This window comes from Brienomyrus brachyistius, chromosome 20 (assembly GCF_023856365.1).
Source record: "Brienomyrus brachyistius isolate T26 chromosome 20, BBRACH_0.4, whole genome shotgun sequence".
NCBI classification, from domain to species: Eukaryota; Metazoa; Chordata; class Actinopteri; order Osteoglossiformes; family Mormyridae; genus Brienomyrus; species Brienomyrus brachyistius.
In genome coordinates this window covers 8,978,035-8,991,502 of record NC_064552.1, presented here as the reverse complement: position 1 = coordinate 8,991,502, position 13,468 = coordinate 8,978,035, and the positions used below count along the sequence as shown (strand labels likewise).

Below are 13,468 nucleotides of genomic sequence, written 5' to 3'. Positions count from 1 at the left end.
GCCAAAATCGCTTTGACCCAGAGTTACCTCTCATGGTTTTATTTTTTAGAGCCCGGATGACGTAATCAACGAACTTTGCTGGAGATGGATGGCAGATGGTGCAAGAGCGTCTAAGGGCCAATGGGGAGGTCTCGCCACCAACTCGGCAGGTAGGTGTGTCCCTAACCATTGTGGCTGCCCGACTGCTTGGGGGGGGGGGAACTTGCCTTTTCTTTTTTTTTGCATCGTCTAGTCATTGAGTTAAACTTGACTCTACACCTTCGCACATGTGATGTCTTCTGGCTGGTATCTGTTCCGTAAACCCAAGCAGCGGCGTTAGAAGCGTACGTGGCAATTGGTTTTGAGAGGAACACTTTGTGCAACTGCGTTTCCCCCAAAATAACTGAAAACAAATAAGGAAAAGCGACTAGTCGCACGACATACCTTCAACCGTCAGCTAATGTCAATGATATGGTTAAAACCTGAGTCGACGCCTTAGATCGTTGTAACTTAATCATGAAGATGACTCCTTAGCAATGACAGTCGTTTTTGCAACACAGACATGAGCAGACACCACGTTTCCTGCCGCGGAAATCACATGCTGCTGGATTCCTACCTGTTTTAGGAGTAAGCAGAACTACTATTAACTCTGTTAGTTCTGACACTATGTAATTGCGTCTCAGTGTACAGTTTATAATTATGCTTAACTGAATCTAATTCTCCTCATATACCATGCCTCGTTATTTTGGTGGTTTATATTGAACCAAAAATAATAGTTTTCAATAATCTTGGTGAAGTAATAGAACATATAAGATACAGAATTATTCCAACAACATGACTTCAAAAGTGTGCGGAATCAGCCAGATTTGCACGTGACTCTGCTTTCACAGGTTGTTTCATTAGAGGACTGAAATGAACGAGACGTACAGTGAAAACGCTGATATCGCATGTTGCATTTGCCATTGTGATTAACAAGGACCAGAACTACAGCAATTGGTGACAACATGGCTCGGATACAAGAGACTCTCCTACACCAAGGGCAGCAGATAATCTTTCCAGGATTTTTTTAAAAATAAATTGCATGAGGAGACGAGTCATCTATTGTTCATGGAAATTATGTGGGTGGTGCACATAGCCATTTTACTTTTAAAATAATATGTCGGAAACATGCATTCATTTTCAGATTTCTGATCTAGTACAGGGGTTGAGGAGGGTCTGGAGTGTATCCCAGGTAGCGCAGGGCGCATGGGCGAGGCGCACCTTTTATGCGTATACCAGGGGCAATTTAGAAATGCCAACCCACATAATTGCAGGATGAAACTGAAACACCCAGAGGAATTCTGCACAGCACAGGGAGGACGTCCAATCTCCACACACACACACACAGGGTGGGGTTCAAATCCCCAGACCTGAAGGTTTTTATGCAACAGCGGCACCATGCCACCCTCATCTCAACACTGCAGAAGTTATTTAGAACAGGTTGTTAGGAAACATGCTGGAGTTTTAACGTCAAATTTCAGCCCTTTGCACTCCCAGTATTCATGTTTCTTGCTTCTCTTCCTTACAATTGCTAGTCCAGAACAAGACCATGAGGATTCCCCAGTACTGGGGAGCGAAACAAGTCATCCAAGTGATTTTGAATGTGGTGCGTTTGTCAGTGTCGGACGTGTTAGTTCTAGCATTCCAGTAGCAGCTCCTCCCATGGGAATTTCATGGACTACAGCATCTAGAGTTTATGCAGAGATGCAATGGACAAAGACACACCCAATCAGAGCCAGTTCTGTGGATTTTGAAGCCAAAACTGGGTCTTAGGGGGGGGTACCTGACAGAGTGGCCACCTAGTGTATTTTCAGTAGTATTGCAAGCATTCCGTGCCTTCCCATATTGTCAGGTGGATACTGCACCAGATTATCAGCTCCCATGTGACAGTGGAAAGGGCGAGCCGGTCGTACAGGCTCAAGGACTGACAGCCGCAATGGTTTTGGAACAAAGCCTCCTGTCTCCGTGGAAGAAAACGGGCCCTTTGAGACCTGGTCATCATACCGTGCCATGAGAGGGCGGCTTTATGCGCTAAAACAGAAGTAAGCTGAGATTTTTAGGCAGGTCACCCCACCCACTGAACCTTTATAAATGTCATCTCCGGTGCCCCCAGCACTGTCCTGAAATGCCGTCGCTTTTGCTGCAATGGGCCAGTGGCAGTCTGACCCTGGCGCGTCCCCAGCCGGGCCGCGGGTTCACTTCCTCCAGGCCCCGCCTTTATTGGCTGCTGTCTGGTGTCCGGCTTGTTGCTGGGAAAATATCCACGCGTCACGTTATACGTATCTGGACCATTTTGGAAATGGGTAATTTCCCAATCTTATGCTCTGTCTATTTAATGGTAGCTAATGCAGAATTATACTGTGAATTTATATCTCGAGCAGGGGCTCCATAAAGGGGGTGGGGGGACAGGAACATGATATGATTGGTCTGGGTTGGGGGCCCAGGATCTCCAGCGGCACTCCTTATCTGGAGAATGCTTCAGGAGTATCAGACCATGTTCTCCTCTAAGTAGAAATATTCGGAATGGGTTCTTGTTATGGAAAAATGTTTTTTGGTCACACATCCAGTGGCACAAACAGAAGTGACGATCTCAGATTTCAGCTGTCCGGTAACTTTGACACAGCTGCTGAATGCCGGTGTGGGTGCAGTCATCTCCTCTGTCGATGTTTCAGTTCCCCTGCTGTACAATAACCAGCCTTTTCATCATTTTCTCAAGGGGTTTCTCAGCTTCAATAGATCGTTATTTACCCTTAAGCTCTGGCAGCAGTCCCTTTTTTCCAAAAGAAAAATATACACATCACACATTATAGTTAAATCTTCCCAGACATGATATCCAACCTGCAGCTAGTGGTAGCTGTATTTGGGCCGTTAACTGCCTGCTGATCGCATACTCTTCTGCCCTTACTTTAATTCTCTTATGCCTGTTTTAAATGGCTTCTTCCCTGAGCCAGGACTGATCCAAATCTCGTGTCCCACTTTGCAGCCTGAACTTACCCAGAAGGCTTGTCGCTGGCTTTCCCTTGGTTCGGACGAGTAAACGGTCAGACTGACCAGCCGTGATGACAGAAGGAGTATCGGTCGGTGAGACACCGTTAGCCTCATATCCAATTTCCACATAGCCTTGGAGGACTGATTTTAGCCCTATCTCCCATCTACCATTGCATAGCCTGCCGTGAGCACGAGCGGTGAGCTGGCAGACCCTGATAGGTCACTGTGGCACAATAGGTATTCAACCCATTTCCACGCAGAAGTCTTTCTCTGATGTTTAAATGATTAAATATTTACCACATACCTACTTGGTTCAATAGACATGTTTCAGATCAGTACAGTAAATGTACATTATCATATGTTTGCACCATATAAAATTTTAAGAATGTGCTGTATAGAACCCTTTTATTCAGCTTGGGAACTGTTTATCAATACTTACTTTTATCAACGCAGTAATTTAATATACATTTTATGCTTTTTAACGTTTTAAAAATCCATGTGGTCTTGAGTAATATTAGTGCAACACAGCCAATTAATTCTGTGCGTAACACAGGAATAAAATCCAAAATTTATAGGCTGACTATCATTTTCCATTTTAATTCCATTACCAGCATAGGTTCCGGACCCCCCCCCCCCCGACCCTGAACAGGACAGGTTATAGAAAATGGATGGATTTCATTACTGGCATTTTTAGGAGACACTAGATTTAGATTTTCATTGGTCATCCAATTCATCTGCAACTTCAATTGGACAGATTTTGGCGTAAATTCACCTTCTCCACAGATAGCCCTACCGATGGCTTTGAATGGTGACGGATCACATGGTCTTTGGAAAAGTTTGTTTAAAAGTTTAACAGTAATAAAATACATATGGGTTCAGGTCTTCAATCCTCTAGTCTGGGGAAACCATTTATTGTACATTCTACTTTTTCATGTCTTTCTGATTAAAAACAAGCTTATTTAACAGTGCACACAGTATTTATACACTGAAGTTTCTGCAGAGTTACAACAGTGAAACAAGCAGTTTTTTTTTTCCACGGGACAAATGGGTTGATTTCTAGACTATGTGAAATGTCAGACCAACTATACAGAGTATGTTAGAACTGGCACCGGACCACATGATGTATATTAGGATAATTACTGTCTACATTTTTTTGCTACTGCCACTTTAAAAAGAGTAGACAAAAATGGGGCTATTTATCTTTTATTTGATTAAAAAATGAAATACTGTGTCATTGCAACACACAGACAGACAGTGTCTTTCTCACCTAGTAAAAAATGCTACAATTACAGTGCATACAATACTCCTTGCAAAATGTGCCAAACAGTTTTTTTTCTTAAGGCATTCAGAATCTGAGAACACTGGAGAAAAAAAAAAGAATCGCACTGCAAACTGTAGGGCAACGAGAGTTCATTTAATAACAAGTTTATTGTTTAGTTCAAAATACTTTTGAATCTTGCCCAGAACTACAGTACACATATTTCGACATGCTGGAAATTATAAATAGAACCCCCCCCCCTGTCCCCCCGTATTTGGATGTTTCCTTCGGGTGGCCAAGCATGATGTGAAAAGGTGTTATGTGACCGTGGAGTACATTAAGTGCTGGAGGGGGCACCTCGCTTGCAGCTAAGACTTTGCCTTCCCGATAAAGCACCTTTTGTGATTAAAAGTTTTGAGCAGAATTGCCAGACCCCCCCCCCCCCCCCCCCCGCCCAACCACCCCTCCCAAAGATTACAAAAATTGGCACTCCTTTTGGAAATTTCACAAAAAAAAAAAAACAAAACTAGCGAAAGCGCTGTTGTTCCCCACTGAGTAATTTGGGCCACGTCTCTATATTTTCTGTGTTTTTTTTTCTCCACAAGAACCTGTCTAGCTACATCAGATGTAAATGCGGCATCAGGAATGGATTAAAGTCATAAGGCATTAGGCTCAACTGGCATGGAGTCATCGACAGGATAGAGAGAATTGAATGGAATTGCTACACTCTCCTGTTTGTAGTACAAATAGCTCCAATCCTCCTCTTGGTAAAGGGACTATGAAGTTAATTTGTCCCCCCCACCCACAAAAAAAAAACACTGCATGTTTTTTTGCAAGTGGGAACACAACCTGTCTGCCAAGTACTGAACATTTTCACAGGCAACCTTGCCAGGCGACCAAAAAGGGTCCTAATATTTATCATCCCAAACATATGAAAACACCCCATACTGTAGACAACTAACAAAGAGCACAAAGACCTGTAAGATAAATAGCTTTCACAAATTAACAATCATTCTTATTAATTAGGGCCTGACTGCTAAGGAGCAAAGTAATCTTGGTCTTTTAAGTATGGATTATCTTCATGAAACCCTTTAAGTCAATATGGCAAGAATTAAGCTTGTAGAACTGCACCAATAAGCTAGAGGGATCCAATTTGACTGGGCCGTTCTTATACCAGTGGGTATAAGAAAAATGGTGAGAAGCTGGAGGTCTTTGTTTAGCAAGCAAAAATGGCCCAAAATATTCAAGCCAGCTAAATGGGTATGTTCAGTGATATTATGACAGTATGTTAATAGTCTGGTATTTTTACATCTACATTTCCATCCATCCATCTATAATTGCTTTTCCAATACAGGATCACGGTGATCATTTTTCACCTTTTGGATTGGATCCTTTGAATTTCCACCTCAAGGCATTTCAAACCTTGGTAATCCGCTGTTTTCACTTCCTGTCCTCGCCTGGAATGTGTTGATTTCCTTTTAATGTGTCAGTTTCTTATATAGCAGCACGTGTGTGTGTGTGTGTGTGTGTGTGTGTGTGTGTGTGTGTGTATTTCTTTACGGCCCAGTGATGCATGAGGCAGGTTGGCTGCCCTGCATCCCAGATCAGCGAGAATCGCAATTCGGAACAACATACGCACATTGACGCAATCTTTCGTCTTTTTGTGCAAGATGAAGTAACTTGAAGAGCACGAAACAGAAAAAATATTTTCAGATTCTCCCATGATTCTGTTCTACAAACATCAATACCAAAAAATCTTCGATGGCTTTCTTCCCCTAGAACCATCGTAAATCCCCAGACGTTGCAGCATCTACTGTTGACGCGAGTTGCCACGTGCATAACGAGCTATGCGAAAGCGCGGCATACGCTATCCAGGACACGGCACCTCCACGCTAACCTCGTCTGACCCACAACCATTTACTTTAAACATCATCCATGTTAGAAATCGCTGTTAGTCAATCGGTGCTCCAAAACCTCACAAGGCTTTAAAATACTGGTAAATCAACAGCTTATCCCGTTTCATCGTAAACTGCAGAAATGTTAAAGGACACACTGGCAGCAGCTGCGTTTACGATAAATACAAAGTGGAGTTTCATTAACCTCCCAGCAGTGTGCTTGCCAGTGTAGAATTTTAAAAATCCTATTAAACATTAAGATCAAGAACCATACCTCAACAAGGAGGGTAATAAATTAAATCTCCTTGGTGTTTGGCTGAATGAGACCCACATTTCGGGGAAGAAAAAACCAACACAAAACAAAAAACGAAGCCAAGACGACCAAACTTGCCCGTTTCATTGCAAGTTTCTAAAAAATCTAAAGGTGTGATGCCATAATAATAAATATTTCTGCTTGAGTACGTAATTTAATTTCTCCATTACTGCTTAACCGCAGCTTGAGAAGTTTGGTCTGCTGCCCCATGCGACGTCCAGTAACATTAACGAGATTTGAATAGTCTGCGGCACCCGGTCCGGTTCGTCCACACGTGGGTCAATTCGCGCAGCATTAGTGACCCTGGCCGAAAATTGGCCGTCCTCACCCCACCACAGACTGGATATTCTGCTGCAGTTATGGAGAAATTAAACTGAATTACAGAGAGGCCCAGGTATGCTTAAAGCTATTAATAATCTTAAGAATTCTGGAAATGGCGGGAAGCCATAATTATAGCTAGACAACAGAAAAGCACCCCCAAACCTATACTGTAAAAGCCTTTTGTTTCGTTTGTTTAGGGGTTTGGGCCCCCACCCTTTCCATCTTCCACAGGCCCCTAACCACTTCTGTGGCTGCCGTCCCCAGTGCGCTGTAATCGAGCCAAAACCTGCTCCCGGGACACCTTCTTGCAGTCCGTGGCCAGACCCAGGTGGCACATCATGTCGATGAAGCAGGTGGTCAGGTTGAGCTTGCAGCCAAATTCGCTCGTCGCATAGTCGTATGGAAACGTGTGGTGGTAGTTGTGAAACCCCTCCCCTGGAACCAAAGCAAACAACAGTTTACATGTCGATCAAAATATTGATTGATTCCCCCCCCCCCTCCCGCGCCCAGGTTACTTTTAACATCAGTTCAAATATTGCCTTTCAGATAACAGCTCCCACTGTCTCACTTTAAACAAGATAACGAAAATACTGCAGTCTCTCTCGCAACGTATTCATTTAAAGATAAAATCCTTCAGGCCGCCTTCCAGCCATAAATGAATTTATTTCAAATAAACTGAAGTATTACATCATTCAGAGGGTCTCGGTGCAATTGGGAAAGGAGCAGAGTCTTCAGAAAATAAACATGCACTTCAATCATCATCATCCAAGTTTGTTTTAAAGCAGTGATGAACCGCCTCCTAGCAACTGGAGTCACATAGATAAAAATGTGTCATCTGATTGGCCAACTTAGCCTTTCAGTCTACCAATTGCTGCGAGAAGACACTTCGCTCCCACCACCATATTAATATACTGTGTTCACAGTAAACCCTCCGCACTAACGCCTAATGTTCAGTCTTGCAACCGTTTTTTATTTTTCTTGCTTAGGTTGGGTTGACGCTTCAGTTATAATTTGGCTGATTGGTTACAGCTGGAATTAAATCGCTCCACCTTCTGTGGCTTCAAATAGCCCACACAAGAAGGACTTCTCATCGTCACGCTCTTGTTAGTTTGCTTGTTTGTAATTAAAAATAGCTTTTTAATCAATAATAATGTGTGGATTGCGGTCCTCGCGTTATTTAGATGTTTGGGGGAAGAGTTGTACTATGCATCTTTTCAGGTGTTGATCAGAGTAGCTATCTATGTGCGGAAGACTTAGTTTGGATTGAGCATTTAGTTTGTTCAGGTTGTCAGGTAGGCGTGTCGTTTTCTTTTGAGGTACATTCCTTTTGTTTATATTGTTCTACTTTTCTTTCTCCTTTCTCCCAATAAAAAATATCCCACTTAATTATCACTCGGTTCTGTATTGTTCTTCCTAGACAGGATGTTTAGGTTCCCTTTACTACTATGTCTAGCCCCTTTTTCCTCTAGACTACATTTCAAAAAGGGTCACACTATCAGTTACTCATGCAGGCTATCTACACACAGAGAATTCTAACTGGAATCAATTTTTTCCCCATAGATATTAAGTCTATATGTATCTATATACATCAACATCAACAAATGTTTAGATCTTGTGGTAGGAAGAATGATGTCACCGTTGGGCCCTTGAGCAGTGTTCCTATCCCCCACTGATCCCAGCATTGTCTGATCCTGCTCTCTGATCCACACTTGTATGTCACTTTGGGCAAAAGCATCTGCTGAACAAATAAATGTACTTCGCTGCTGTTTGACACTAACCTACTTTGAATTTAAACCGGTTTGCAGTCTAATTACAGTTCATCACATGTCACTTATTTCAGATGTTTCCACGGACAAAGCAAGATGCAAGCATGAATCAGAGGTTACGGCCATTGTTCAAGGGCTGGGTGGTGATACATTTACTGTCTTGGCCAAGGGATGTGAAACCACGACCTTCTACACTTGAGCACAGATCCACAAGCCTCCGACACAGATGAATAAATCAGGGCAAAGTTAAGTTTTAGGCTCCAGATTTTCTGCCAGCCTGTACAAGATGCATGTTTGTTTTACACCTAAGACTGAGTTTACGGTCTGACGTAGTAGTTTGCAGTTTTATGATTTATTGACATCTTTGTTTTAAAGCAAGACCAACCAGAATACTTCATCTTCAACTAAGAACTAGTGATTTAAGGGGGAAAAAACTAAAGTAAAAGCTGTTTATCCAGTTAAGAGGGAAACTATAGATGAACTGAGATCTTTAAACTCAAAATGTAATGTTGATGTTGAAACAGCACGGTTCTATATTAAGCTTATATTTCCTGAGTGTCCTGCCGCTGCCTGAAATTCCTGGAAATCTACAACAAGCTGGTATATGAACTCAGACAGCTGCTAAGACAATGACATTTCTGCAGATGTGTCCACATTCACTATCAGTATCACTCAGCAGCCTTATATGAACAGGTGAGTGCATTTCCAGCTTTCCCTGAAACTGACCCGCTGGATTCTCTCCTATTTTCGTCCTTCTGGAATTTCCACTCTAAAAGTCTTCGCGTGGGCCAGCGGATTAAGGTGAAGGCGAGCGGACGGACGGCCGGCGGACGGACTCCTTACCGATGGCACTGAAAGCGACGAACTTGTTCTCCCTGGGGTTGATGTACTGGTCGTACGGACGGTTGCCCCACATGTGCGCGGCACTGTTCACCAGCCAGGTGGCATTCAGCACCAGCGCGTAGCGGAGCAGCCCTGGAATGAAGTAGGCCAACCACAGGGACTCTCCCCACAGGTACCAGGGCACCACCGTGGGAATGACGAAGCACATCAGCAGGATGGAGGGCTTGTAGTGCCTGCCGACAGAACAGCGTGATCCACGGGGGTGTCTGGCTTATACAGTTTCGCAATTAAGCTACGGCCTTGGATGGGAATTTTTGGACAAAAGAAACAGATTGTACACCGTCAGACAAAAGTACTAATTCGAGGGCACAGTTACTTGTCACTGGGACTGTACCCTCAAGGGGTACCCTAGCTGTAGGTGAATGTACCTTTTAGTCTAACTTAAGGTACATAAATGGAGTTTAAGGGGCATTTTTGTACCACTGGGGGTACATTAATGTTGTTTGTACTTTGAGGAATAAATCTTTACCAGAGTTGTATGCTTTTTTTGACAGTATATTGTTGACCCTATACGAGTAAAATAACCTATGCTATATTTCACATTCACTGGGACTGTTTCACTCAATCCAAAATCTTTCACTGGTTTAGTAACAATTACAGGAAAAAAAAACTATGCTAACAAAGACAAATCAGTGGTACCGAAAAGTGCCATTGCATCAAATACACCTCCATCTGCCAATCAGTTATGTAATACAGGGTCAACTGGAGACTATCCAAGCCAGTATTGAGCATAAAGCAGGGAAAGACCAGGGGCAAGATGCCAGTCCGCCACAGAGCACAGACAGACAGACTATGAGCAATTAAGAGATAACCAATGAACCTAAATGCATGCACTGACAGAAAAAGAGTACCAATCTGTACCTTTGCTTGTCATTAGTGCTGTACCCTCAAGGGTCTGCCAATTGTACCCTAGCTGTAGGTACATGTACCTTTTAAGGTACAGAAATGGACTCCAAGGTACAAAAACATGAATGTACCCCCAATGGTACAAAAATGTTTTTTGTACCATTGGGGTACATTAATGTTGTTTGTCCCTTTAGAGAGGAATAAAGGTGACGGCATTGATCTGGGAGGAGGAGACGCTCACTTTCTCTGAAACATGACGACCTGGTCCTGCTTGAGGTCGCTCAGCTCCAACCTCTGGCCCTTCTCGATGACGTCTGGGTGTTTGCGTACCAGCAGCCACCCGATGTGAGCGAAGAAGAAACCTCGGACAGCGTTGTGGGGGTCGGCGTCCGTTTCCGAGTACTTGTGGTGAACTCTGTGGTCCCTGGCCCACTCGTATATATCATTCTGCGTGGACAGCCCAGCGTCACAGGATCGCGGTCAGACAGCGGACCCAATACAACCCCCCCAAATAATCATGTTTCTCCCCTAAATGGGTGGAGACCCCCCCCAACACTCGAACCAAAGTTGTGCCCTTGGGTGCAGTAGTAAAAACACCATTATCTTCCCCTCTTAAATGAAACTTTAATAATGATACTTTAAGTGGAAATACCCAATAAGGTGACAACTCATCCCGCTCAGAGCCAGTTAAAATGGCAAATATGCAAAGGCAAATAGCCACAGTCATCCTTTATATTGATAGCGGAAATTTAAGTCTGATAAGCTAATCTAATTGAGGAAATGAACTAAAAACACTGAGAATGGGTAGTGGGTGAGGGCGGGGCTCCGGCTGTACAGACTGAGAGGATGCGAGATTTACCTGAAAGGCCATGGAGTTGGCAATGGCTAGAAAGATCCGGAGGGGTAACGATGCCTTGTAGGACCTGTGGCTCCAGAGCCGGTGAGCACCGGCTGTCACTCCCAGGGCACTTATTAAGAAGCACAGGATGGCTGCGGGTGGAAGGGAAAACGAGGTAACGCGATCGGTGGGGTGCACATCACCGCGCTCTATGCCCGCTTGTTCCCCGAATTGCGTAGTCTGTGTATCTCCTTTCACTAGAGATCGTTCCGTCCCCCCCCCCCCCAAAAAAAAAAAAATGGCTGGATGCCTCCGCGGCTGGTGACGACTTCCAAAAATGTGCGAATTCGGGAAAACAAACCAGGCTCAAACGCTGTTAGACGGACACAGTTGCCGACTGAACCGAGCAGACAATGCGATGTTTATTACATATCCAATTGTGCATTGTTCTCCATACAGAGTGTTATGCAGTTTCAGCATTGGGGAAAAACAGTTATTCAATGGATAATTTTAAAATAATTTTCTTAAATATAGCAAAACGGAGAATTTTCATACTACAATGATACTTTAAGTGTAGCACACATGACAATTTTAAATTAGTCTTAATACAGCGGCTTAAAAAAACTGTTTTATTCGTATTGCATATAGCCATTCAGACACTTATAACTCAGATTCGCTAATTAGCATTAATAACAGATTAATAAATTAATCTTAGCCAAGCGGGAAGCGAGGCATGTTTATTTCATAATACAGTGTATGAAATCATCACTTTAGTACGTGACATTGACTGTAATTACGATCCATGATTCATTATCACGGCCAGGTTCAGTCAGTGAAGCTGCTCATACGCAGCATATAACAGGCTGTGCAAGTGACCGGGCACGTTTTCCCAACCCCATCCACCATGCAAAATTAACTACGCCACACCAGTCATCCCAATAGCCATTTTGGATAAGGGAATGACATGATGTGGATTTTTAAGGGAAATTAAATGGCAGAAGACGCTATACTTACACCACGCCAAGGTCAAAACTGAAGCGGATGGGAGCATGTACAAGCCGTATAAGGCTCCCAAATGCAATAAACTCATCAAGATGACGTTTCTCCATACGATCTGCATCGGCGGTTTTGGGCCGTCTTTTTCCCGGTAAGTGTCGTCGAAAACGTCCTCGACCAGCGGCGCTTCTGCAGCTGCGGCTCCCTCGCTGCGCGTCTCACGCATTTTATTTCCACTGTAAAACCTTCGCCGGAGTGACAGCAGACATTTTGTTATTTGCGAGAAAATGCACGTACCTGCACAAATAAAGCGAAAGCCTTACATCCGCATTTGACTTCCTAAATCACCCTCGGGGGCTTTTAAAAAAAAATTATACTCCTTTTGTATTTTATTGCTTAAAACCCGGTCAAATGTATCAATGTGAAATACAGCAGTGTAGAAACGTAACATTATTTCTATTTTTTATGCAGAGAAACTTACCTGACGGGAGAAATGCGGGTCCAACGTGTGTCTGCAGACACTAGAGAAAAATTGGCTAAATTTATCAGAAATTATAATAGTCGGAATATGAAGAGAATGGCTGTTACTAAGGAGAAGGCGCAGAGCTGTCGGCGAGCAGCAGCGATTCAGTCCTACCTAATGCTCTGATGTCGTTTTGGTGAGGATGTTATAAGGGCTGCAATTGGCTGAACGGGCCTTGATGCCACCTGACTCCCAGATGCTCATTGGTCCGCTTATATCTGCTGTTCACATTTTAGCACTGATTCATTTCCAGCCAAATTTTGCTTTCAGCAATAGTCAACTACTACCATTTAGATCCACATTTATTTCATGAATATTGAAACGCGCGCAGTCATTTCCAGCGTGAATCATTTTAATTCACTACGTGTCAACGTGCACGAGTAATCCTGCTGATTTAGGTCATGCAGTTTCTTCCCATTGCTGACAAAACGGGGTGTGATTCTGAATGCGAAGTATTAAAACGCTCGTTGGGATTTAGTCGTGAAAGTATTATGTTTACGTGACAATAGCTCTTTCGCTTTAATCGCAGACATGTCACAAAAAACAAGGTATCATACTGGAGTAACAGAAAACGTGCCAATGGTATTTTCTGTCTCAGAATTCATAACATGATCTTAAATAATCCTTTAGTCGAAAAACCACGAGACAATTCACCACCTATGAAGCACTACAAGTGTAATACAGATTATATCCCCAAGTGCTTGGGAAATTTAATAGGATGGTGTAGAATTTCACACCATATTTTTACACAAAACGTCTTATGAGCATGTTATGAATAATCATCCATAGTTTTGCTGAGTGAC

General features: G+C 43.2%; 1 protein-coding gene and 1 long non-coding RNA gene across 5 annotated transcripts; one reads left to right on the top strand and one right to left on the bottom strand.

Moving 5' to 3' along the window:
* The first annotated feature begins 22 nt into the window (after nt 1-22).
* LOC125715817 (uncharacterized) lies at nt 23-9,941 on the top strand. Of its 3 annotated transcripts, XR_007384192.1 has the most exons (4): nt 23-149; nt 3,002-3,095; nt 3,185-3,243; nt 3,618-4,656. It is a non-coding gene; the product is annotated as an uncharacterized LOC125715817 (long non-coding RNA). The 3 variants fall into 3 exon arrangements; XR_007384194.1 differs by lacking the exons at nt 3,185-3,243; nt 3,618-4,656 and adding an exon at nt 8,634-9,941 and having other exon boundaries at nt 3,002-3,099; XR_007384193.1 differs by lacking the exon at nt 3,185-3,243 and having other exon boundaries at nt 3,002-3,099.
* Nucleotides 5,773-12,917, bottom strand: LOC125715811 (acyl-CoA desaturase-like). 2 transcript variants are annotated; one of them, XM_048987769.1, is made up of 6 exons: nt 12,625-12,917; nt 12,161-12,393; nt 11,168-11,298; nt 10,550-10,755; nt 9,403-9,635; nt 5,773-7,228 (listed from the first exon to the last, which is right to left on the bottom strand). In XM_048987769.1, the coding sequence occupies exons 2-6, from the start codon at nt 12,366-12,368 to the stop codon at nt 7,029-7,031; spliced, it is 978 nt and encodes a 325-aa protein (XP_048843726.1). In that variant the 5' UTR covers nt 12,369-12,393; nt 12,625-12,917; the 3' UTR covers nt 5,773-7,028. The 2 variants fall into 2 exon arrangements, with proteins under 2 accessions (XP_048843726.1, XP_048843725.1); XM_048987768.1 differs by having other exon boundaries at nt 12,161-12,387; nt 12,624-12,915.
* Nucleotides 12,918-13,468: the final 551 nt, after the last annotated feature.

What these genes read in the sequence shown, in the direction of transcription:
- LOC125715811 (XM_048987769.1), bottom strand. Translation starts at nt 12,368, where the DNA reads ATGCGTGAGACGCGCAGCGAGGGAGCCGCAGCTGCAGAAGCGCCGCTG. An exon ending in AGTTTTGACCTTGGCGTGGT is followed by an intron (nt 11,299 to 12,160) that starts GTAAGTATAGCG and finishes TTCCACCCGCAG; the next exon opens with CCATCCTGTGCTTCTTAATA. An exon ending in CGTCGCTTTCAGTGCCATCG is followed by an intron (nt 7,229 to 9,402) that starts GTAAGGAGTCCG and finishes CTTTGGTTCCAG; the next exon opens with GGGAGGGGTTTCACAACTAC.